General features: G+C 37.7%; 3 protein-coding genes and 1 long non-coding RNA gene across 10 annotated transcripts; 2 read left to right on the forward strand and 2 right to left on the reverse strand.

Annotated features, from left to right (window-relative positions):
- LOC120013550 lies at positions 1 to 899 on the reverse strand. Its single transcript, XR_005471440.1, has 2 exons — positions 530 to 899; positions 1 to 419 (listed from the first exon to the last, which is right to left on the reverse strand). It is a non-coding gene; the product is annotated as an uncharacterized LOC120013550 (long non-coding RNA).
- A 5,862-nt stretch (positions 900 to 6,761) lies between these two features.
- LOC120013357 (AP2-like ethylene-responsive transcription factor AIL6) lies at positions 6,762 to 11,106 on the forward strand. The gene is made up of 10 exons (XM_038865138.1): positions 6,762 to 7,070; positions 7,190 to 7,400; positions 7,901 to 8,366; positions 8,525 to 8,607; positions 9,526 to 9,534; positions 9,621 to 9,709; positions 9,837 to 9,910; positions 10,011 to 10,061; positions 10,156 to 10,232; positions 10,384 to 11,106. Exons 2-10 carry the CDS (start codon positions 7,244 to 7,246, stop codon positions 10,842 to 10,844), a joined length of 1,467 nt encoding a protein of 488 aa, XP_038721066.1. The 5' UTR covers positions 6,762 to 7,070; positions 7,190 to 7,243; the 3' UTR covers positions 10,845 to 11,106.
- A 362-nt stretch (positions 11,107 to 11,468) lies between these two features.
- LOC120013358 (receptor-like cytosolic serine/threonine-protein kinase RBK1) lies at positions 11,469 to 15,217 on the reverse strand. The gene is made up of 8 exons (XM_038865139.1): positions 14,929 to 15,217; positions 14,414 to 14,854; positions 12,998 to 13,255; positions 12,737 to 12,891; positions 12,550 to 12,629; positions 12,335 to 12,470; positions 12,017 to 12,166; positions 11,469 to 11,937 (listed from the first exon to the last, which is right to left on the reverse strand). The coding sequence occupies exons 1-8, from the start codon at positions 14,975 to 14,977 to the stop codon at positions 11,779 to 11,781; spliced, it is 1,428 nt and encodes a 475-aa protein (XP_038721067.1). The 5' UTR covers positions 14,978 to 15,217; the 3' UTR covers positions 11,469 to 11,778.
- Positions 15,218 to 18,788: 3,571 nt separating this feature from the next.
- LOC120013099 (pentatricopeptide repeat-containing protein At5g65560-like) lies at positions 18,789 to 25,949 on the forward strand. 7 transcript variants are annotated; one of them, XM_038864757.1, is made up of 6 exons: positions 18,789 to 21,946; positions 22,946 to 23,185; positions 23,305 to 23,512; positions 23,599 to 23,720; positions 23,801 to 23,910; positions 25,159 to 25,949. In XM_038864757.1, the coding sequence occupies exon 1, from the start codon at positions 18,983 to 18,985 to the stop codon at positions 21,707 to 21,709; it is 2,727 nt and encodes a 908-aa protein (XP_038720685.1). In that variant the 5' UTR covers positions 18,789 to 18,982; the 3' UTR covers positions 21,710 to 21,946; positions 22,946 to 23,185; positions 23,305 to 23,512; positions 23,599 to 23,720; positions 23,801 to 23,910; positions 25,159 to 25,949. The 7 variants fall into 7 exon arrangements, with proteins under 7 accessions (XP_038720685.1, XP_038720687.1, XP_038720684.1 ...); XM_038864759.1 differs by having other exon boundaries at positions 23,837 to 23,910; XM_038864756.1 differs by having other exon boundaries at positions 23,615 to 23,720.
- Positions 25,950 to 26,129: the final 180 nt, after the last annotated feature.

Consider the following 26,129-nt stretch of genomic DNA (forward strand, 5'->3'; position numbering starts at 1 on the left):
TTAAACGAACCCCTTAGAATTTAACATTTTTATAAATACACCAAAAGTACCCTAAATCTGAAACATTTTCACAATACACCCCAAGGCAAAAAAACAGAGTAAAAACAGGGGTAGAGGGCAATCTCAAAACTTTTCCATTAATCTTGATTGATTCGACTCGTAATCCGCGGACCGTTCGCCTTCAAAATAAGCAAAGGCTGCACCAACAGGGTTGAGAATAAATGGTGTGTAAATCAGATTCTTAGAGACATCAATGTTTGGAAGACCATCACCAAAAAACACAACACCATTGGCTCTTATTGAAGAAGTTAGGCAAACTGCGAATTTATTGTCAAAGCTAGAAGCAAAAGGAACTCCACCACCTTAATTCCCTCACCGATGAAGAGAACCTGCCAGCTCATGTGCTCTCACCTGGGGAACTGCATCCATTGTAGCCTTAGTGCAAACACCTAATAAACAAAAAGTAGGCCCTCCAAGAGACGACGAAAGATTACAGAGAAAATAGTATTTGGTTCAAAACAAGCCCCACCTGGTTGGATTGGACTACAATCAATCCCTTGTCCACAAGCATAATCCAAATTACTCTACAATTCCACATCTGATACACCCTGTTTAGGCAGATCTAGAACGAGACGGCGAAAAGCTTGCAAGATCTAGAACGAGCAAGTGAGCCCTAAAAGCACATGTAGAGAACTTGTGTGAGGCTGCGGCTTGGCTCAGCCTTCAAGCGGTCCGATTTGAGGTTGTTACTTGGTGTCCTCGATGCGCCGCTCGCACTTGTTCACATTTGCACCGATGATCCTTTGCCTCATCTCAGCATCAAAGCACAGGTAGAGAGAACTCGTAGAAGAACTCTGTTTTCGAAGCATATAGGTATGGGCCATGGGTGTTATGAGCTGAGTATTACAAAAACAGATAGTCAATGCAAAGTCAACTTAAGTCGGGGTGTGTTTAGTAAATTAAGGGGTGTGATTCTTCCAACTCATATGAAAACCCATCTGCTGCCACATATGGGTTCTTCATCACCTCCTGAACCCAACACAAAACACGTAAGTTATTGTTAAATATCCATGAAGCCTGCTAAGCTAAGGCCCATTATTATATTGGACTGTCTATATTCAGCTAATAATATTCTCAATGGAACGTGCACTTCGTAGTTGATATGACCCATATGATCATAACTATCACAATAACATATCTATCTATCTAACACATGCATCATTAATTAAACCAACATGCAAAATCAGTATTCCTGCCCCAGCTTTGCTTAGCCAGCAGCTCTGCCACAGTCACAGAATTTCCCCTCTCAAGATGTTAGTGAAAATGATGTTAGGGAAACAGAAATTGGCCGAGTTGGGAGTATTAGTAGCCCAATAAGGACCCAAAGGCCTTGGTAGTTCGACCCAAGTGGTGGGCGGTAGACTTATTCTATGCGATTTTATTAGAAATATATGTTGTTGGACGGTGTCACCTACCTTTGAGTACGCCTAAAGGGTCTGTATTTAACAGCTAATGTAAGAACAATAACATATTTAACCGACCTGCAGTAACAAAATATAGATAATATGGTCAAACTGAGAGATTAATAAGTAAGATTAAAATATATAAGTAAAGAGGAGTTAGGCAGTGAAGACATGATGATGATGATAATATGCATGTTGGGATGGAGAATGCACGTGCGTCACCGAAAATCATCGACATGAATTTGAATTCATAAGATGCTGCCTGCGCACGTGCTTCTCTCAGTCAATGGTCAAAAGCAGTGATTGCATTACACGAGTCCTTTGATTCTGAAAAAAAAAAAACAAAAAAAAAAAGAGTTTTTAAAAAAGGGTAAAGAATCAGATGAATGAAGCCAAAGATAAGACGGAGCCATCTTTTGGGAAACTACGCTCGTTTTCATCATCACCCTTCACTCTCTTACTTTAACTTTTTTAACCAACTACGCTCTACATTGGTACACGTACGTACATTATTACAAATTTGCTATGTCTACAATTTTTTTATTTTGAATCTCTTTGCGATTAGAGTAATTGCAATGGTGAGTCTTTGTTGAGAGGATAAAATATATTGGGAAACGTATTTTACTGAGGTAATTTGGAATGAAAATGAAATATTACATATATTGATGTAATGGTATAGGTTTGCTGACTTGATTTTCGATGTATTAGGAAGTTTAGTATTTATTTTTGATGTAGTTGTAAATGTGATTTAAGTGAGGTCTTGTTTGGGGTCAATGTGAAGGCCAACCAAGTCTCATGCCCCCAAGCTTGACCCATTAAAAGAGAGACAATAAAATGATATTGTTGTAGTCAAAATGGTATCCATGATCCATAAAATTTGTGAAAAAAGATCTTTCATGGGCCATGAAAATGGTATTATTTACATTTTACAGGTGCTCTTACCTTGTATCTTCACTTCTTCTTTTTATATAAAGAATTTCAATATTGTTATTAATATTTCCTCTCATCTTGTGTTCTAACATACATGGTAGATTTCACGTGATTCTCACTTTACTAAATTCCACGTATTATAAGAAAAGAGATCTAAACATATTGTAAAATTTGTAGAATATTGGCCACAAATATATGATGTACAAACTGACTCGATTTTCAGTGACATATCAGGTGGTCGGACTGAGATCAGTAAATATTTTATTGAGTTTGTTGAGATATTGAACTGCATAGTCGAAAATGTGAGCTCAAGAGGGCTCGAGTTTGTTCTAAGGGGATCTCTTCAACGCTCTAGTCATTTCGAGATGCTTTAGCTAAAAATGTTCGGAGCGTTGTCTCAAGTCTAGCCAAAAGTACATGCTGCATGATTCAAGAAATGGTCCCAATTGTTTATCTTGAGTTCCCCTTTAATATGTACTGTCGAGTTGGAGAGTCTTAATTAATTTTGATAAGAGTATATTTCTTTCTTCTTGATTCATAAACGATTTTGAGGAGAGTGAATCTCATCATGGTTTTTTTCGTAATTGGAGTCCGTCTCCATCAGGACTTTGATTTTCCTTGGTGTTCGGTCACCCATAATTTTCGAGACAATACGCTCAGTTTTGTACCAATATGTCTTCTTGGCTTGTCCACACTACTCAGGCCGCTTGCTGGCTCATCACCTTGACTCTGCCTTAGTCGCCAGCTCGAGGTGAGCCTAAGAGGCACCTCAGTTCTGCATCAGGTCGGCTACTTCATGCTACGTTTCATTCCCCTGTGTTACGTGTCGACATTCTAGTAGGGATGGTAATTTTTATATAATCGGCATTATAATTTATGTTAAAGGTTCATATATTCCTATTTATCTCTATTTGGTATAGATAAAGGTCTCATATATCTCCAATTATACACACATGCGTGTGAAAGGAAGATCATGAGGATAATGATAGGATTTGCAGGAATAGTTGAATCATGCAACCATGTTACTATATCTATATATGTATAATCTAATGGCAACTTGGGGATTGCCACGTGTAATCCACGTGGTCAAAAGAAACTGGTAGTTTCTAATTTAGCGACGATATATATTGACGTGTGTGTGTGAGCAGTGAGTATTATGAACAGTACATAGCACGCAATAATCAGTTATTAATTAATTATGTGTGTACAAAAGTCTATATATATGGCGCACATTTTGTATGGGCTCACCAGTAGCACGTGTGATGTCACATGCCGTTAAAGGCCGTTCAACTAAGTCAGCGAAAATATGCAACTTGATCCTCCAAAGATAAGTATATCATATCAACTACACCAAAAAATCAGGAATTTATTTATTTTAATTTGAGATTAAAAAAATGTTTTTTTTTTAAGACAAATCAACACAAATGAACAGGAATCTATTAATAACGCAAGTATAGTTGTCTAATACCAAATGTCTCCCTCTAATTTTACGATAATCTATTCAATGGTCTCGTTACTCCTTCTCATATGTTGATGTGGTGCATTATAATTAATGGAATGGTTCGAATTCAAGAGTGATTGGCAAATTTTTGAAATTTGAATTGCAAATATATATATATCATTCTCAACTACCTATACCTATACCTATACCTATACATTTTTATTCATAGCTCGTGAATTCATACTATCATGTTGGTTCTAATATGTCATATCAAAATATGACATACAGGTGAGAACCACTGAATAATTTCTCCTCCTTTCACTGTTTCGCCAAGGGAGAGGAGAGGCCACGCCCCTATACAAAATCAGATACACACACACGCATGAGCACACGTACGTGTTAATCTGCATGCATGCAGGTTTCACCATGTATTTCGTCCAAAATCGAAATTAGCACTTACTTTATGTATCTATATATGTATGGGCTCGTAATTTCTGTCAACTCATTCATGCGTTTGTTTTGTGTTGGTAGCGATGATGCGATCAATCTTTAGGGGTAAATACACTTTTATACCCACCACATATACATACATACATAAATACATACACACATGCATATATATATATATATATATATATAGGTACGTGGTTAGGGATTTGCAGAATTAGAGGCACAGCTTTCTTACTTTCGCACATCTATCAATCAACACACACCGTAAATTGGGGGGTTGTCTGGTGTCCTCATGATCGGGCTTACTGTTTCCCCTTATTCTCGATAACTGCTCTCGCACTTCAATTACTTATATTCTTTTATTTAGAGTAAAAAAGAAAAATATGCATGCTTTGGGGTGCAAAATAATTAACTACTAGTACTACTACTTTTTATTTTTGGTTACTGGAAGTTTGACTGTTGCTTTGACTGATTGATGATGGTAATTACTAATTACAACGGCTTTTACTTGTTCGAGACGTTGGCAACAGCATACAATCATGAATTTGGGAATCTAATATCGGAAATTAAATTTGCATGTAATTATTTGTAACACATTGCATGGTACGTGCATGAGTCGAGTTTTGTTATAAACATATGGTTTTGATTCAAATTAGCAATGAGATAAAACCATATCCAACGTGGTTATAACTTATGAGTTATGACTATAACAAAATTCAAGTTAATCGACTAGATTAATTAGTTTTCATTATTCTGTTTTTAACATCTCTTGGTTCCTCATTTATATATTTACACTCTACATGCCTATATCATATCAACAAACAATTTTTAGTATTTACATTTAAAACTATAACTAATAACAACCACTTGTAGGACTATTAAAAATTAAACTGAATAATCGAGCAGATCGATAATCAAACCGATCAATCGATTTTTTTTTTAAATGTACATATTTCTTTAAAGAACCCGTTGAAAAAACAGACCAATAACTGAAAAAAAAAAACATAACCAATTGATTGGTCGATTAAATTTATGTCAAAAAATCGAAAAAACCTGACCATAACCATTGTTTTCATCCCTAATTATTTGGGTGATAACTTAATTGGTGAATCTCTCTGTGATCAAACCAATAGATTCGGGAGGTTTTAAGTTTGATTCTTATTATGAGCAATATTTTTATGGTCATGTGATGTGCTTTGGCCTAATTTACTCATTAGGTAAGAAACTTATGGGCGCGTGGATCATGCGTTGGGCGCATCAACTAAGAAATGTATATGCGCGTGAGTCATGCGTAGGGCTTTGACCCAACTTACTCATTAGGTTATAAATTTTTGTATGAACATGGCTAACAATCTGAGTTTAAGGTCACATTAAATGTTTAAAGAATAAACTGATATATTTTTGTTTGATTAAAAAAAACTATAACTAATAACTCAACCCACATCTCACTTGTTGAAAGCACAGAATTAGAGATTCAAAAATTTATACGAATTTATTGAGTTTGACTGGTCCCAATAACACATGAGAAGAGAGAAGAAATTCTAATTAAATCCATCAACATTCATGATAGAAGAACTAATAAATGCAACCCTAAACTATTCAAAACACACGCGTGCATATTTGCATATGCAAATCTAATACTCTCAAATGAACTATAAAGCCGAATCCAAAGTCAATCTACCTCAGCTGCGACTAAGATCCAGTTGTCCCAATCATAATAATTATAATTACAAACTTTCACAATTCAAAGCCTGGATCCAGAGACTCCGACCCGCTAATAGCCGCTGGCAGTAGAGTACAACTGGTAAAGCTGCATGTCGGACAGGTGTAGACTCCACACAACCACAACCCCCCTACCCCCTCTCCAAACAAGAAAACAGTTAACAAAAATGTTAGACATCTTAATTATCCCAACAGTAAATCTTATTTCTTGATTGATCTAAGTGTAACAGTCCACCGAACATGATGATTGAATCAGAGAATGACACATCCACTACTAAGATAATTGAGATGTTTTTTTATTGAGATCCCTATCACTTCTGAACAGTTAATATGGATAAGTATTCCTATTATCATAGTTGTTAAGTTATACGTATATAATTTTATGTACGTCATGTGAAACATATGTAACACACAAATTCATTTAGTTTTGTGTGTTCAACTCAATAATTGAGATAACTGAAGTCCTAAGGATTGAGATCTACATTATTTTTGAAAAAAAAAAAAACCAGTAGATCCCAAGGCCATTTAAGTAAAATCACCCCAAAAAATACCACCACCCTACAAACAAATTCTTCAATGTTGCGCCAGCCCGGATCTTTCGCGACGTTGTTTCAGACAAATTTTCTATCGCGCAGAGCTAGAAGTCTCTTCGCCTATTTTTTATTAATAAATAAATTAATAAGTTTTTTTTTCTGGCAAATAAATTAATAAGTTAAAAATAATAATTTAACCTCTCGGTGTCCCTCTGGTTTTACGCCGGTTGGCAGCATAAACTGCTGAAGCTCTCTCCCATTATATATAACCCTACACCTCCTCCTCCTTCACGTTCTCTCACTCTGACTCTCTTTCTTTCTAAGCAAAGCTACTAGCGTGTCTACATTCTCTGTTTATGCTGAATCTGCAGTCTTTGAATCTGGTTCGCATATATTCGCATTGTTTTGATTTTCAAGCTCTTGCAGCAAGTGTTTGCTAGTGTGTGTGACCTTCGTGATTATCGAATCGTATTGTGCTTAATCTGAAATTAATGGGGCAGTTTTGAGTAACGGTTAAAGGGTAAAAGAAATGTGAGTTGGGTTTCTGGGTTGGTTTGTTTTCTTTTTTTGTTTGTTTCCTGAGAAAGAAAATTTGAAATATATTTTATTGTTTTTGTGTTGATTTGAGATTTTGGTTTTTCTGTGTTCAGATTAGGAGTACTGTTATTCTTAAGAAGGAAGGAAGAAAGAAAAGGGAAGTTTTGATGGCTCGGGCAACTAATACCAACTGGCTCTCGTTTTCACTTTCTCCAATGGAAATGTTGAGGTCATCACCTGAAACCCAGTTTGTGTCTTACGAGAACTCCTCCTCCTCCACTGTCTCTCCTCACTACTTGATGATCGATAACTTCTATGCAAATGGTAAACCTAACCTCCTCTTTTATTTTTCTGGAACTGTAGATGAGTAGCTCAGGTTCTGTTTGCTTAATCAGAATGTACAGTGAATCCAATAACCCAAAAAGTGAGAGAAGATTCCATTTCCTGGAACTCGTGATTTTGTTAGCAATATATCAACCTCACTGAACAGCACCTGCTTATGGGTCTGCCTAACAACCGACTTAAACCCAAACATCATTTCCTTGTTTTCTTGTTTCCGGGAATAAAGAGGTGGAATGGAAATTAGAAAAATCTATTTTTTTCTTCTCTATTTTGATTTCTTCTTGTACAATAGAAGACCCATTTGAGTGTTGATTATTTGCATGGTCTTTAGAAAAATGTGAAATCTATCTCCAAAAATAAGTGGCAGAAACTCCTGATTTTCTTTCCGGTTTAGGCATTTTCTCATAAACCATATATACATACTAGTTTTTGGTATCTGATTTTATTGATCAGCGTTTCTTTTTCATTCTAATTCGTTGTAGGGTGGCAAAACCCCAAATTGCAAGCATACTATAGCGGAGAAGAAGAGACACTAGCAGCAAGTATGGCTCAACATAACCAAGCGGTACCTAAACTGGAGGATTTTTTTGGCGACTCGTCATCTACCCAGGACTCGTCCTTGACTCACATTTACGAGCAAGGGTCGGCCTACTTCAACGACCAGCAAGATCTGAAAGCAATAACTGGATTTCAAGCGCTTTCTACTAACTCGGGCTCGGAAGTCGATGACTCTTCCATCCCTCGAACTCAGTTCGCTTGCACAGAGTTTACCGGTCACTCGATTGACTCAACTCGGAACGAGTTGGGGTTCTCTAATTGTGCATCTGGTGCTTTGTCACTTGCTGTTAACAACGACGAGAAGGCTCTCGTCTCTGTTGATTCTGATTCCACCAAGAAGATCGCTGACACCTTCGGTCAGCGAACTTCGATTTACAGAGGAGTCACCCGGTACTAGTTTCTTCTTCATTTCTTGGTCATATTAATTTTCTGTTACTTTTTTTCCCGTACGAACAAATTGTATTAATTCTTGAGTTATCATCTATTTTCTTCTTAATCATATGTAGACAACTGACTCACTGAGTCTTATTACTGTGGATGTGATGCAGGCACAGGTGGACTGGTAGATATGAAGCGCATCTATGGGATAATAGCTGTAGGAGGGAGGGTCAGGCTAGAAAAGGGCGTCAAGGTCTCTCTCTCTCTGTACAATTGCGTGCACAGGAAACTTCATTGTTGCATGTCTATGAAGTGTTTGTGAAAATGCCATCAAAGTTTTTGCATGCATTTAAGTTCTGAGGGCCATTAATACGATGGGCTCTGAGTATTTTCTGTGTGATACCAGTCGATTGATAGATTGATTGATGGTGTCTTTGTAGGTACTTTTCTTTCATTTCTTTCAATTTCTGTGATTGATTTGATAAACGGTGCCGCCATTCTGTCCAATTTGGCTTCTCTGTTTGTTTGCACTCTCTCACTAGAGCGTAAAGTTACAGAGATCAATGAATGAACCAAGTCTGATAGCTTCTGCATTGGCTTTTACTTTTGCTTTTGCCTTTCAGTCACCTGCAGCGAGTCTACGTTTGACCACAGCACCAACCAAGGAAGCCCCATTCATTTCTTTTTTTCTTTAATACTCACACAAACCATAAGTGCCCACCATTATTGCTGCAAAGCTGCTGCTGCCAATACTTCTTTTCAACTCTGCAAATTGTGGGCTAACTATCAGTGCATTGCATTCTTATATTTTCTTTGTCAAGCATGGGGAGATAGATGCATGTTTAAATATGTACATACTTGATTTCTAATGAGATATTCACATTGGGAGGATTTGACATAGCTAGGTCAAAGATTCTGGGCATGTCAATATTGAATAATACAAAACTAGAGCGTTTCCTTTTCCTTTAAAATGTACTTTTATTCTAGGTCACATGCTTGTCAAGTGGGTATTGCTTTGTTTTTACTTAGAGATAATAATAATAGCCAGTTCAAATGTTTGACTAGTCCCTTTAATCTTAATTAATCAATCATCTTTAATTGATCTTAACTTTGATTTCCTTTGCATGTAATGTGTGCCCGTGGGGATCTGGCTGTCACCTTTATCTAACAGTGTACTTGGGTAAGAATTCTCTCTTTTGTCCCTGTATTGCTGGAAATTTATAATTTCAAAATTCCAGTGAAAAAGTAATATATTTAAATTTACAGGTGGATATGACAAGGAAGATAAGGCAGCTAGGGCTTATGATTTGGCAGCTCTAAAATACTGGGGTCCCACTGCAAGCACCAACTTCTCTGTAAGATATGCTAACATATAAATATAATCATGTATATTATAATATAATCAATTTGTTAATTTCATTGATTCTGCATGAGTTGCTACGTAGCCGAGAGCGTGAACTGAGTTTATTATATATGTCCTAGGTTTCAATTTACACCAAAGAATTGGAGGAGATGAAACATGCGACAAAGCAAGAATTTATTGCTTCGCTGAGACGGTATGTCTCTCCAAATATCTTAATCGCTCTCGAGTTTCCTTTGAGTCCTGTTTTTTCAGTTCATTGATCACTTAATATTCATTCGATCGTAATTGTGTAGGAAGAGTAGTGGATTTTCGAGGGGAGCTTCTATTTACCGGGGGGTGACAAGGTTTGAACAGTTTTCTTCAAGTGATTTCTTTTTTGTTCAATTAGAGTCCAAGTGTAGTTAAGTATGAATTAATGACATTAACTCAATCGTTTAGGCATCATCAACAAGGTCGTTGGCAAGCACGGATCGGTCGTGTTGCTGGAAACAAAGATCTATACCTTGGGACATTTGGTAAAATATATAATCCTGCTCTATAAAATTGATTTTCATTTTATTTATACAGTAGAAGTAGTCAACTCGTATGCTTTTCAGGACTGCGACAATACTGAAGCTTTGGATATTATTTTCTTCTTGTAATTACCTGAATGGTTTGTTGTGACAGCCACTGAAGAGGAAGCTGCAGAGGCGTATGATATAGCAGCCATAAAATTTAGAGGTCTGAATGCTGTGACAAATTTCGTGATGAGTCGATATGATGTCGAAGCTATTATGAAGAGTGCGCTTCCTGTTGGGGGGGCGGCTAAGCGCCTGAAGATCTCACTTGACGCGGAGCAGAAGCAATCACCCAGCCATGACCAGCACCAACCCCAGTGCAGCTACAGCAACATCAATTTTGGCACAACGACTCTACCAGTTTCAGCTATCCCTTGTGGCATTCCTTATGATCATACTGCTGCCACCACTCTTTATCACCACAACCTTTTGCATCACCTTCAGACTACTAGCAACTTTGGTAATGCGGACTTGGACTTGGCTGTCTCCACCTCATCCACAGCTGCCGGTCCATTGGCGGTTTTTCCTCAGTCGGGCGAGGTTTTCATTTGGCCTAACCAGTCTTATTGAAATGGTGGCAGAGAATCGGTAGTTTTTGACAAACACTAAATAGTAGTTGCAGTATTCAGCTAACTACGTAGCAAACTGTTCTGTTTTTATGACCCATATCTTATCCCCGTTCTCACCCTAATCAAACCCGCTGAACCTTGGCAGTTGGACCGGAGGGCAGGAGGTGTTTTTTGTTTTGTAAGGTGAAGCTCCTGCCTAGCTAGCTTGTTACAGTAGATTCAAATCTTCATTATCTATCTTACATTTTGTTTTTGTTTTTTTTTTTTGGCTTCTCTTCGTATTCTTCTTTATTCCTCTCTTACATTGTTGATCTGGATAATAAATTGAACGGGCTGGGCTTCCAATCCATGAGGGGCCAGGATCAATTGTAAGGGTCTCCTCGGAGGCCCATTTAGCCCCCTCTCCTCATTCCCTTCCACTCATAACATTGGCCCAACAAACATGTCGCCCAAGCGTGAGCAACTGCCAACGGTACAGCCCAAGGCCTAGGTCCACGACTTCAGCTGAACTTCACCAAGCCCTCGGCCTCAAAAGGTCTAGCCCAGCATCCCCCGTAGGCCCAAGCTTACAATGCCATGTGTCTTGTAACTCCTTTGTTGGCATTCAAGGAAGTAAAGAATTGAGTAGACAATGTTTGACTGACCTAGTTCATTCTGCAACAATTTCATTTAAAGTACACCAATGTTGCTCTTACAATCAAATAAAGAGCAGAGCATACAAGCAGTAGCTAAAAACCACTGAAAGTGAAGAAAAGGATTTGTAGTTCAAGTGACTTTTTTGGTACAATAAAACATTGTGTACTCAATATACAAACTGTGTCAATACCCTGTTTTATCAGAGCACTACTAGCACCTCTTGAGAACCGCAGCAGCATCAGCATCAGCAGCAGCATCAGCAGGAGCAATGATACTGAGATGGTATATACAACCGATGTTTACTCCATTGCGAGTTGCATGTGACGATTGAGGTCGTTAAGGTAGGTAGTGCAAGTGTAGTCCTGCATGTCACAGGCATCTAGGAGAATTTCTCTTCCTGCATTTCTCTTCTGCTTGAACTCTGTTGGCGCATCTTCACCCTTCAATAGCTGCAAGACCTATATACTCCGAAAATTCATGTTTAACTTTCAGTATCATTACTTATATAAAGGGAAAAGAGAGAAGACATATTTATACCCGGTTCATGGGTGGACGCATGGAGGGTAGATGGTGTATACACTCTGAAGCCGTCAACATAGCACGCTTCATTTCTGTAGGATCATATGAATCTCCCAGTCGAGGATCGACTAATTCCTTCACACTATTTTCCTCCAGCAGTGGTTTTGCCTATGCAAGAAAAACATATTACAGGCTGACACTTATCATTAGTCTAATGAAACGAGAGATTTGATTAGAGCTAAAAGACCATAAAGATTTTGTTGATAATGCTTGTTACATAAGAGTTGAGATATATTCGGGAGCATGTACTAAGATTTTTAATTGAAGCAATCGTACCCATATCACAAGGCTTTGCCTACTAGAATCAACTGCACGACGACCTGTTATGAGCTCGAGTAATAGAACCCCAAAGGCAAAAATATCAGTCTTCTCGTCAACAATCCCATGCATAAAATATTCGGGGGCCAAATATCTGAAAAATCAATAGCTCAAACATAGGTAACTTAGTTCGAAAAATGCTGAGAACTACTCAATGAGGCAGCATGACAAACCCGAATGTGCCCTCAATTGGAAATACTACATGATGAACCCAATTTTCTGGAAGCCATTTTGCCAGTCCAAAATCAGAAACCTGCGATGATAGCACAAAATTGAAAGCTTAGGCTCTCATTATAGTTTATACACCAATCTGTATAGGGAGTCGACAAAAGTTTGGATATTTGATAAAAAAAATAGGACCTCAGCCTCATAATCTTGAGTGAGTAATATGTTAGATGCTTTGATGTCTCTGTGAATGATGCGCCGTGGGCAATCATGATGGAGATACTGCAGTCCTTCTGCTACTCCTATGGCCACCTTAAATCTAATTTTCCATTCTAAACATTCTGCTCCTCCTGCAATGCTGAATTTCTAATCAATTAAGTGAAAATTGTATACTTAGCTATCATTTATTTCCCAGGGAGAAGGAAAATGATTTAAGACTAGGATTGGAGAAAGAACCGTGAAGCACAGAAGCAAGACTCCCATGAGGGTAAAATTCGAGGACAAGATGAAGACCATCATCAATGCTGAAGCCAAGGAATTTTGCTACATTTGGGTGGTCTATGTGTGCAATGATTCCAAGTTCTGACAAGAAATCACTGATTCCATTCACTTCTTCCTTCTCATTCTCAATTAGTTTCTTTACTGCCACAAGCTGACCATCAGATAAACAACCTTTGTATACTTTTGCATGGCCCCCTTCGCCAACCAAATTATCTGCACAAGTTTCAATTAGAACCACAACTCAGTAATTATAGAACAAAAAAGGACTAAAGCATACAAGAAGTTCATCAAAAAAATATAAATAGTTGAATTAGAAGTATGAGATCTATCAACTCCTGCATTTCACAGCTTATGGAGGTCAAGGACTCTGGATTGGACTACTAAGCGACTCCTGTTTCCAGAAATATTGACCATAAGAAAATTTGGCCTCAAGTAGTTTAGATAACTAGTCTTTGCAAAGTGAGGTAATTCTATGTACATCTATCCACACTACATTTTGCATAGCAGGAGTCTTTTGAATTGTGTCAATCCTTATGAACTACATAATTAGCAGCCTCTAAAACGTGATCAACTGCAGAAACGTAATTGAACAAGTTCACAAAGTTTCTGTTGCCTTCAAAATGTAGTTATTGTCCTACAATATTGCAAATTGATCCAGAAACCTGAACAAATTCAGATTATGAAATAAACAAGGAGCAAGTTGAAGTGCAATCATAATTATCCAACCTTTCGAGGCACGAGATTTCAAATTTCTTGTTGTTTATGATTAAGACATTCTTATTAGCAATTCATGGTTATTCAGCCAACTAACACAAAACTAATAAAACTTGTAAAGCTTCATTAAAACAGATGTGGGCATGATGATTTGTCATCAACATTGACTCAAACTAAAGGTGTTCTGCTTGATTCCAGTCAAAAAACAAAAGAGAGTCCTCCCAGAGTCATAATTTTGTTTAAATCATAGAAAGCTTTGACTGCTTTTATTGATGCTCTCTATTAGAAGCACAAGTGGATCCCTAATAAAGGTATATCTCAACCAATCATTCAAACTTGCAATTAATTTGTTATCATTTTATAGAAACCCAACAGCACTAAATTGATCCTGGTAAGAAGAAAAAAACAGACGACCTTCTATTTAAAAGGCAAATTAACCATCCACTATTTATTCAACAAAAGAAAATCAGGACCCATGAACGGAATTATCCAATATAAAGCTTCAAATGGTATATATATATATATGCCTAAAAATTGAGTTCTTCAAAGCCAATATTGTCCTCAAAATACTAATTATTCTATTGTAAATAAACATAATGTTTTGAAAATTTGGTGCTTTTAATGAATTAAACGACACTATCAGAAGAAAAATCTCACCAGCACTGAAATTATCTGTGGCGGCCACAAGCTCTGCACAACTAAAATTCCTCCATGAAGGCTTGGTCAAAGGTATGCCTTCAAAATCAATCCCCGTCTCCTCGTCATGGCTCTGTACTCGACCCAATTTCCTCTTCGAAGTCTTCCTGATAATCTCGTAGTTCGTCAGAAGAGGAATCACCGAAAACCTCCTCATAGATTTCTTCTTCAGGGTGTCAATCATATTCCTCCATTGTAACCCATGCCCTTCACGAGCCGTCACAGTCGTCTGAGGAATCAATTTATCCGTCGAAAATGAACTGCAGCTGCCGCTGCTTCTGCTGCTGTGATCGGAGTCAGAACCGAGAACCGGTATCTCCAATACACCTCTCGGGGAGGCATCATCAAGAGTAACTTCCATTTCCTTTTCCATTTGTGGGATTTCTTGAGCTTCCCCTTCTTCTGTAATTAAAACAAACACATTACAAACAAAAACGAAACCAAACAACAAAAACAGAAATGCAAAAACTTTTTACCTTCCACTTTCACAGCCATTTTATCCAATTCTTCTTTCTGGATTTTCATTTATCTCAAAAACCCAGAAATCAAAAGCCTTGGATAAAAAGCTAGAGAATCCCCAACAAAACACAAAAGAAGCAAAAGATAAAAACTTGGTCTACATGTTGTGGTTATTCCATAGCCATTGGGGAGAGAGAAAACATGGATAGAAGAAAGGTTGCGCTTTTTGGTTATTCTTGGAAGGAAGAGAGAAAGAAGAGCCGAAACCCAGCTTGTGGGTCATTCGAATCTCCCTCCCTCCCTCTCTGTCTCTCTGCTATATTTATAAAGTGTTCAGCCTTAAAACAAAATGTTTATATGGAATAATCTGAAACGGAAATAACGATGGAATCGTGGCCGTTGGTTTATACACCCGCGGTTTCCGCCGTGACCAACGCTTCCAAAAGTGAAGGGAAAGGCATTGACGGACCCGACCAACTGTCGTTATATCTGAAGCATGTGGAGGGTATATGTGGTATTTCATGGAAACTTTTAAGGTCCTTTTATGTTTTAAAATGTTTGTAGTAATATTTGGCTCCCTTATCCGTACGGACAAACCCGCCTAGGAGCCCTTTTGTTTTGTCCACTTCTATTTCAAAACTATTTTTCTAAAGGTTTATGTTAAAATTAAATTTGTTGGTAAATGAGCATGACATCATACAAGTTTTCCTTTTAAATATTTGATATTGGCCTAAAATTGGACAAATAGACCCACATGCAGAAAAGTTTTCCACGTGATGATATAGTAATTTCGGCTAAAACCCAACGCGTGACAACAAGAGTATTGCTCTTAGTGAGAATTGAACTTCGGACCTCCCAAGTGCATACGATTTGACCCCAGAAAAATTCACCATCACCCACAAAAGTGAGTTTCTGTTAAAATTAATCGTTTAATCCTTATGACCTTTTTAGACATTCGATATTGCTCTAAACTCGGGTTGTCAGACCCGCGCACACAGAAATTCCTCACCTGAAAATAAGGTAAATTTGGCCGAAGCCCAACGCATGGCAACATGAGTATTGCTCTTGGTGATAATCAAATCCATAACCTTCCCGACTCTATATAGTTTAGCCATAGAGAAATTCAGCACTACACTATTACCCAAGTGAATTTTTGTTAAAATGAATCGTTTAATCCCTATGACCTTTTTAAGGTTTTTGTTGGGTTTCCCTTCCTCTTCCCTAATATTTTGTATGCGGACAATATAAACATTATTTTGCATGCAATTACTTCTACAATTTGTTATTACGATGCATTCTTTCTATGTAATAACCATTAATGCTTTCTTATTTCAATTAGGATTTTAACTTTTTTGATTAATAATATAATCATATTACTAATTTTAATCATGTGCGCATGGAAATAGAAGATCAGGCCAAGAGCAGACAATATGAATATTTTGTCTTTTTTCTTTCATCATCACAAACTAAACAAATATAACATGGCCTGTCTTGGATTGATAAGTTAGAGAGAGGAAAATGTCACATGTTACCTTAAATAAAGAACTAATTACACCAACTGATCGAAAGTTGACAATATTAATTGTCGCATGCATGAACCAGGAGTGAATGCTTCATATATTTGGTTAGGAATCAATCATTATCAAGCAATGTATGAGGATACTACGTACGATATATACATGATCATGATGTGCAAGTCAAAATCAAGTTGAATCTAAAATTGGAATTGTTAGAACCTTATAGTTATCCCGCATCGACTAGTGTGGGTAAATCAATCCAACAATAAATGGAGCTCCCTCTCTTTTCTCTAATAGGTCTTTTATGGGGATGTGTGAACTCTTGACATGGTATCGAAGCGGGCTCCCTAGCAATGATTGAGCCTCATTTCATGTGTTGGTCGTTCTGATGCCTTACGGTGGGGTAGCTCACACGTAAGTGGGGGTGTTAGAACCTTATGGTTATAGTGATTGTTATACCACTTCGACTAGTGTGGGTAAACCAATCCAACATAAATGGAGCTTCCTCTCTCCCCTCTAATAGGCCTTTATGGGGGATGTATAGGCTCTTGATAGGAATGGTTATTCAGAATGAAAAGATAACTGATAGTTTAATGGTGAATCTACATGGGGTCAAACCGTATTGACCCAATTTACCCTGTTGTCAGGTGTGAAATCTATGTGCACGTGGAAATGATGGTCTGAGTAACAAATTTGTATCGTATCCTTCTCAGCTATTTTTTTAAAAAAAAGGAGAGAGAATGGCATAAATAAAAATTCAATATTGAATTAGTTATAATTTGATGTCACCATCTAAAGTGGGTGAACTAATCTTATACTTTCTATGACTTGAAAGAAAATAGTGTAAATCCCAAAGCCTAACAGGCCCACCAACTTCACCCAAATCAAATGTGAAGTTCAGTTAGAAAAGTGAGTTTAACTGAATTCTTTCAAATGAAGTACTGACTGTGGAATCAACAGTGCTTATTGGGTCTCGATCAATTGACTTCATCAGTAGACCTAACACATGTATAGGAGTTTCAGTGCTGGTTAGTTTGTAACTGAAATTCATTCAAAGGTGGGACACCAAACCCCCCAAATTTGAGGAAATATCAACGTTTTTTTGAGGATGATTACAATGTGGGTTAGTTATGAATGTATAACGGTTTAGTTGTTCAACCTCACTACTCACCTCCCTATGTTTTTTTTTAAAAGAAAAAATGCATCCTAAAAAGAGGGGTGACAAGACTTTGTTGGATCCAGATGACCGAATTTGTTCGATCCGGATTAAATAAAGTTTGGACAAAAGTTATAGGTCCGAAATCTTGGTTCAAATGTAAATTTTTTGTCCGGTTTAAAACTGGGTTCGGGTCCAAATATAGAAATAGTGTTCGGTTCCTTAATCCGGATTAGATTATTATCCGGGTTTGATCAATTAAGTATGTTCGAAATCCAATCTGGATTAGAGTTCGAATATGTCAATATTTCGTAAACACTTGATATTGTCCAATTCAGAATCGACTCAGAATCGATTTTTTTTGCCACCCCTACCTAAAACGCTCTAAAATATCAACTACATTAGGGGGCCGTTTGGTAGAGCGGTTGGATTAATTTTCAATGCTAGCGGAAAAGTTGTGCAAAAAAAACTGAACTTAAAGCTGTATAATATGCTGTGAGCTGTTTGACGAACTAAAAGTTGACGCTAACGAAAAAATTATTGAATTAAAGTATTATCTTAAATTTTATAATAATTTTGTTATTAAATTTAATCTTTAATTTAATTAATAAATATAATTTATTATCTAAATTAATTTTAAGTATAAATTATAATATTTTTAAATCAAAATAATTATCTTAAAAGTTAATAAAAATATATTAATGTTTATTATGATTATCTTAAAAATATTATAATGTCTATAATAATAAAAAATATTAATTAATAAAACATTTTAATAAGTCATTTGGTTAGGGCCCATGTCACAAAAGTTGACAAAATTTCTTTAAATAAATGTCGGCCCCACATTAATTTGACATATCTAACAACTTTTCTTTCAATTTGGTGGACTCACTCACATTACATTATTTTTTTAAAAAAATAGCGATATGCTTTCCGCTGCAAAAGAAGCTCCTACATAGAGCTTCTTTTGCTTCAACGGAACCGTTGTTGTATGCATAACGATTCCGCTGTAAACACCATGCTGTTTGACAAGGCGGTGGGCGACACGCCTTACCAAACAGGCGGTCGATTGAAGTTTTATTTTTACGTTGTAAGGAATTTTAATCAATCATGTACTTGCATGTCCATTCTTGTATCTACCCTTTAGCTAATATGAATATGTTATGTAGCCCATTATACTTTTGGGACTTGGGGTACTTGGCCCATGGGCCGAGCTCATTGGTTAAATAATGGTGGAAGCTCCAAGCCCAACTCAATCAAACCCCAAACGCCGCCACTTCTCTTCTGCAGCTGCTTCCCCCTTTCGCTTCCCTGCGAGTCGCTGAATTACCTTCTAGATACGCAGAACCGCTGTGAGATGCGCCAAGCGATATGATATGATGGAGCTGATTCCCCAGAATGAGAAAAAGGGTGGCCATTGTCATCGCTCCAAGTGAGTTTGTCCTCTCTCAGCACTTACTCCGCAAACAACCCTTAACGACATCCTCCTCCGTCGCTCCTTTGCCCGTAGAACCGGAAGCCTCTTCCGATCTCTCCTCTCAGCTCCTTTCAATCCTCTACAAATCGAATTGGCAAAACCATCCCTCTCTTCGAAAGCTTATTCCCTCCATATCCCCATCCCATGTCACCTCCATCTTCGCCAATCACTCTCTCAATCCCCAAATTGCCCTCCAGTTCTTCAACTACCTAGCGCAGAGACCTAGGTTCAAACACACAGTGCAAACGCACTCGTTATTGTTAAACATATTGGTTTCCAATAAGTTTGTCGGTGTTGCGCATAAAATCCGCATTTCAATGATCAAAGCTTCAGATTCCATCGATGATATGCGGTTTGTTTTGGATTTTTTGAGGAGAGTGAATAAAGCTGATAATGATTTTCAGTTTAAGCATACTCTTATGAGTTATAATATTCTGTTAATGTCGTTAGCCAGATTTTTAATGATTGATGAAATGAAGAGTGTGTATTTGGAGATGTTGGATGATATGGTAGTGCCTAATATATACACTTTTAATACAATGGTTAATGGGTACTGTAAATTGGGTAATGTTGTTGGGGCTGCTTTGTTTGTGAGTAAGATTTTTCAAGTGGGTTTGAGCCCAGATACGCATACATATACTTCCTTGATATTGGGGCATTGTAGGAGTAAAGATGTAAATAGTGCACTTAAGGTCTTTGAAGATATGCCTAGAAAGGGTTGTCAAAGGAATGCGGTTTCTTATACAAACCTTGTACATGGGCTTTGTGAGGCTGGGCGGGTTGATGAGGCTATTGTGTTGTTTAGAAAAATGGGGGAGGATGATTGCCATCCGACTGTGAGGACTTATACTGCGATTATATGTGCATTGTGTAAGCTGGGGAGGAAAGAGGAAGTAATGATTTTTTTTAAAGAAATGAGGGAGATAGGGTGTGAACCAAATGTACATACTTACACCGTGCTCATTGACAGTATGTGTAAAGATAAGAGACTTGATGAAGCAAGAAGGGTGTTAGATGGGATGTCGGAGAAAGGATTGTTTCCAACTGTAGTTACGTATAATGCACTCATTGATGGATATTGCAAGCGGGAGATGTTGGAGGCTGCAATGGAAATTTTGCAGTTGATGGAATCCAATAATTGTAGTCTAAATGCTCGCACATATAATGAATTGATCTGTGGCTTTTGTAGAAAGAAAGATGTGCACAGGGCTATGGCTCTATTGAATAAAATGCTTGAATATAAGCTTTCACCAGATCAGGTGACTTATAATACATTAATTCAGGGGCAGTGTAGAGCTGGTCATTTAGATAGTGCGTATAGGTTGCTTAATTTGATGAATGGAAATGGTTTGGTTCCTGATGAACGAACTTATGGTATATTAATTGACAGTCTCTGCAAACAAAAGAGGATAGAAGAAGCTCATGTTCTATTCAATTCTCTTAAGAAAAAAGGCATTGGACCAAATGCAATTCTGTTTACCTCGTTGGTTGATGGCTATTGCAAAGTCGGGAAAGCAGGTGATGCCCATTTGCTGTTCGAAAGAATGCTTACTGAGGGCTGCTTACTGAACTCAAGCACTTACAATGCTATGATAGATGGGCTGTGCAAAGAGAGAAAAGTGCAGGAAGCATTAATTCTAGTCGAAAAGATGGTGAAAATGGGAGTGAAGCCCACGGTCCACACTTATACAACCCTCATCAATCAAATGCTGAAGGAAGGTGACTTTGATCCCGCTCAAAGAATGTTTAACCAAATGATTTGCTCAGGATGTAAGCCTGATCTAAAAACTTACACTGCATTTATTCATGCATATTGCAGCATAGGAAAATTAAAGGAAGCGGAGGATGTGATGGCTAAGATGATTGAAGAGGGAGTTGTGCCAGATTCGCTGACGTACACATTGTTAATTAATGCATATGGATGTTTGGGATTATTATGTTCTGCCTTTGGTGTTCTCAAGCGCATGTTTGATACTAGTTGCAAGCCTTCTCAACATACCTATGCTTTTCTAATCAAGCACCTCGTGAAAGAACAGGCGATGAAATCAACTATCAATCCTGTAGATCCTCTTTTGGTTTCAAATGCCAGCCACGTTGATACTGCAGATACGTGGAAAACAATGGACTTTGAACTTGCTTTGGAACTCTTTGGGAAAATGCTTGCACATGGTTGTTTGCCCAATGCTGACACTTACAACCAAATCATTAAAGGGCTTTGCAAAGTGGGGCGCTTGGAAGTGTCCCAGAGGTTATTTAATCATATGAAAGAAAAGGGCTTTTCTCCTAATGAAGAAACTTATAACTCTCTTCTTCATTGTTGCTGCAAACTTGGGATGTATGCGGACGCAGTGAAGGTGGTGGACGATATGGTTCTGCATGACCAATTACCACACCTCGAGTCTCTTAAGGTGCTTGTCAGTGAACTTTATGACGATGGAAACAGAGAGAATGCTAAGGCAGTTTTCTGTACTTTGCTTAATCTGGGGTATAATGATGATGAGGTAGCTTGGAAAATTCTAATTGAAGGCTTACTCAAGAAGGGGCTGGCTCATTTTTGCTCCGAACTGCTGGGCATAATGGAGAAAAGAGGTTGCCGGATTCACTCTCAAACATATGAAATGTTGATTAAGGGACTTGATGGAACATAAGATATTAAATTGGCAGTTTTTCAAAATTGCTTTCGTTAACAGGGAAAAGGCTTTCCCACTTGATTTTCTTGCTAATTGCGGGGGTCAATTTCATACACTTGGAGCACTCGGTTTGTTTGGCACTAGCAGACTAATTGTGTTGGTTGACACACTCTCATCAGCCAATTGTGAGGAGCTGCTGGTTTAATTAGCTTTGCGCCACATAAAGCAAATATGTTTTTCAGATCAATCTAAGAGGTAGGTGACCATAAATATTATCTATTCAACTTGCACTCCAGCACAATATTGTTGATGTTGGGCTTTAAGAATTCTTTTCTTAATCAAATTGTGATAATTATTTTTTAGTTATTGAATATGTTTCATCAAATATGGTGGCTAGAATAGTTCTTTGAGCTTTTCATTTTTTAATATGTTTTTTGAAGAGTGAAGGATTCAAGTTTTACCTAAAGCCTTCTTAAGACAGGTTTGATATTTCCTTATTTCTGGTGTACATGTAGCTACCATGTGGCCTGGTGGTAGTTTTGTAGTGGTGCAACCTAGGGGTCATAGGTTCAATTACTTGAAACAGTCTCTCCACATATTATGTTGGCGTAAGGTCTATATATATCTTGCTTGTTCTCGACCCGACCTCTAGGGGAGCCCTGTGCACGAGTGTTTTTTTTTACCTGTTTTTGTAAACCTCTCCACATATTATATGGGGGTAAGGTCTTTGTACATCCTATCTGTCTCTGACCCCACCCATTATGGGACCCTTTTGCACAAGAGTTGTTTACCTTTTTTTTTTAATAATTTAGGAGAACCTTTAGCTATTAGTTGTGCCTCTTTCCTTCTTACATTTTTGATGTGGGGATCTTTTTTCCCTTGTGTTGATGATATATCTTTCCAGTCCTCATTGCTTCAATCTATTAAGTGTTGTGAAGTTCTTGCTTACGTACAGAATTTTGAGATTTCAAATGCTTTTCTTGATTTCTTCTTACTTATTGTTTTAGACTTTTAGCATTTTGAAGATTTAATTTAATTGGGAAACAATTTTTTCACTTGTCTATATGTGATGCTTCATAGAAGAGGTTTTGGATTTATGCGGTTCTAGAATTGTTGCAGATCCTAATGTATATGAGTTCCTACTTGGTAGAGCCTACTTGTTTGCAGGCTTGAACAAGCAAGTCATAAGTTTTTTCCCGTTTATGATTTAAGCTGCTTCTTGAAGTCAAATTAAACGAGTCTTACTTTGTACAGAACGCTCTGTTTCAAGTTACTGGTGGACTGAGGGATAGTCTTTTTACCAGTGAGGTACTAGAAGAAGTGAGAGTGAGGAGCCCTTGTGGAAGGGAGAGGTAGCCTTCCTCTTCTGGAGCAAGAAAAGAATCAGGCATAACTCTTGATTCTGATCAAGAACCTAGTTTGAGACAAGGTGTTGATCAACTTAGCTTCTCCAACAATGTAGACAGTCCTCCACCAGGATTGCAGTGTATGCAGGTGATAGGTCCTCCCTCTGGTTAAATTTTGCCTTTTCTTTCTTTTCCTCATACAATCTTGCTTTAACGAACTTATTTCTGTGTAAGCTCCTCGGTTCTAAATGACGTGTATGGTTGCAGACAGTGCAAAGAGATTGCGCTGCAGCCATTGTGGATAATGCATGTTGGCAAACGGCTTCTGAAGCGGGTTTGGAACTTGAAAGATAGCTAGATTATCTCTTGCCTAGGGACGTGCTTAACGAAGTGGGAGCAAGGAAATCATACAATTCTAATAGAGAAACCATTTCACAACGAGCAAATGTCCTGATCCGGATTACTTCTGCCTCATGTGATGATTTTTCACTTTTATTTTCCTGTTTCTATTGCTTTCTCATGACCCCAAGAACATGAAATTCATCGAAGGTCACTCTTTAGAGTGGTGTGATTGCAGGAGTTGAGAAGAGCACATACAAAAGCCACCACTGATAGCAAAAGGGATTTACGTACTCAGGAATCCATTCAAAAAAGTACCTATGAGGGACCTTTAGAATTGGGAGGTGAGTGTTCTGCAGTGCTTAGTGTGATCTTCTTTCGTTTTCTTTTTTTCTTTTCACTTCCTTATTTGTTTGTGCCCTAGGAAAAAAACGATATTAATACAAATACCATTATAGAGAGATCATGATTCCTGAACCTGCCTTTGGCTCCGTTGATGGTGAAGATGGTAGCAACCTGGCTTGTCTTAGGCAGGTAATTATCTTTTGGTCCCCAATTTGAAATGTGGGTGTTGTATTCTTGGTACATCGCCCTTTTCGGGTCAATAAAATGCTGCTTGATTTCCTTAAAAGTGTGACTTTAAAAAAACTAGTCATAGCTTTTACCTGAAAGTGTCATCATGGCGCAGAACAGAGGGAAGGGGATTTGGGAAGTGGAAGTCAGAGTAAACTGCCATCATTTACTTTGGGACTTTGGGTTTAGATAATGCTCCTTGTATCGCATTTATGTACTGGCGAGAAACCTGTTTGAGGCATGAAATAATTCCCATTTCTAGACTTAATCCAGATGACTTCATCTTTCTGAGCTGAATTAGAATGACTTGTCTGTTAGGTTATAGTCTGTATTCATTTAGCACCTAAAAATAATTAAGTCGTTGAGAATTTGAAATTTATAAACTGTGCTTCTTAGCTTATGCAATATAATTAGCTATTCAGTTGTTTCTCAGTTGCTTGTACTTTGGGTTGCACCCTCTTGGTGCCTCTTCCATAAATCACCATCTCTCTCTCTCTCTCTCTCTCCCTCCCTCCATCAAAATAACAAACACCCATGAAAGGAAAGGTCCAACAGGAAATTGATCGTTACGCTCCATTTCTTGTCTACATTTTCTGTCTTTACATTCAGTGCTGCTTATTAATCTCACATGCTACTGATTTTGTCTAAAAATTAGTGATCATGTAGTTCTTAATTTGAATCAAGTTTTTGTTTTCTTTTTTGGTTCAAGTTGAGTTTAAGATGGGTACCTAGAATTATGAGTCGATATACAAGGTTCCACAAGCAATGAACTTTTTCAATATATGCTTTTGTTTATGAGTTTTTCATTTGAAACAACTTTGGTGCGTATCTCTACATGCTACCATAATTTTCCTCATGTGCTGCTCGCACTGCATTGTTGTTAAGTCACTTGTTGGCTATTGTTTATTTATTTAGTCTCATTAACGAACTCCAATTAGTTATGATCTTGTGTTTTAGGAGAGCTGTGAACATATTCTCGGCAAAACTGGTGGTGGTAAACTTTTAAATGATCAAAATCTACTGGTTTTTGTGGTATCCCAGTTGCAGATGGCATCCGAATTGACTTCCTATCATATACGCCTACTGTTTCTTTAACTAGCAGTACAAGAATAAAGAAAAGAAAGCTTCTGACTTGTTCACTCTTTGTTCAATTTGTTTGAATTATTAACGTTCTTCATATATCTAAAAAAGGTCACACTGTGGCATCAGCTTTCAGGTTCAAAAGTTGAAGTTCATGATCGTCATCTTGGGAATGGCGAAGGAAAGGTTGTTATATCTGGGACAGCTGATCAGACTCGAATAGGACACAGCTTGGTTCATGCCTTTTATCTTCGGCCATCGGTGAATACCAAACCCCTCCCATAGTGATTACTGACTGGTAGACGTAGGGGTGATCATTCTCATACTTCTTGCGTATTCCATGTAAAGTAAACAGGAAACACAGAAGCCCATTGTCAACGGAAGATTAATTTTCTTTCTAGAGTAAGTTTTACAAACAAAATTGAATTATACACATACATGAAACTTTCCCTCCGGTATGGTCGTATGGATCTCTTGAGCAATGAAAAGGGTCGAGTAACATGACATATGTTACTGAATGAGATGATGGGGAAATCAGACCGAAACACACTTTGAGGTCTGTTGTCCCGGAGATTTGAGAGAGCTTTGATGATGGAGACCATTGGTTGCCAGAAAAGGAATCGATTGATTGCATGCTTATCATGTGTTTTCAGTAAGATGAGATATGGTCATAGAACTGGAAAGGGAGGTAAGCAGATGCTCAGGCGCAAAGTGGCTCTTTATGCTTCATCGCAAACTACAAGGTGGAGCAGATGAAATTTTGTCAACCATAGATAGAGGCCTATTTTTGAACCTCTGTGAATTCATTTCGGCAATGGGATTTTTGCTTTTGTAAGATCACTATATAACACCCAAATTCAAGCATCAAGTGATTAGAAATGTCTTTCCTTGGCTGGGTTTTATTATTTAGCAGTCTTATAGATTTTGGTGTTTTTTTTTTGTCATCATCCTAAATGATGAGATGGACGAACACGATTTCTTGTGAATCACGTGAGGTCTATTATTTCACATGAATCATGTACGTCAATTTCAACATTTGGAATAGCTGTGTGGATCCTTGGCATTTTCGTTTATTATTTAACAATGCAAAAATAATCTGA

Source organism: Tripterygium wilfordii, chromosome 13 (assembly GCF_013401445.1).
Source record: "Tripterygium wilfordii isolate XIE 37 chromosome 13, ASM1340144v1, whole genome shotgun sequence".
In the NCBI taxonomy this organism is placed as follows: domain Eukaryota; kingdom Viridiplantae; phylum Streptophyta; class Magnoliopsida; order Celastrales; family Celastraceae; genus Tripterygium; species Tripterygium wilfordii.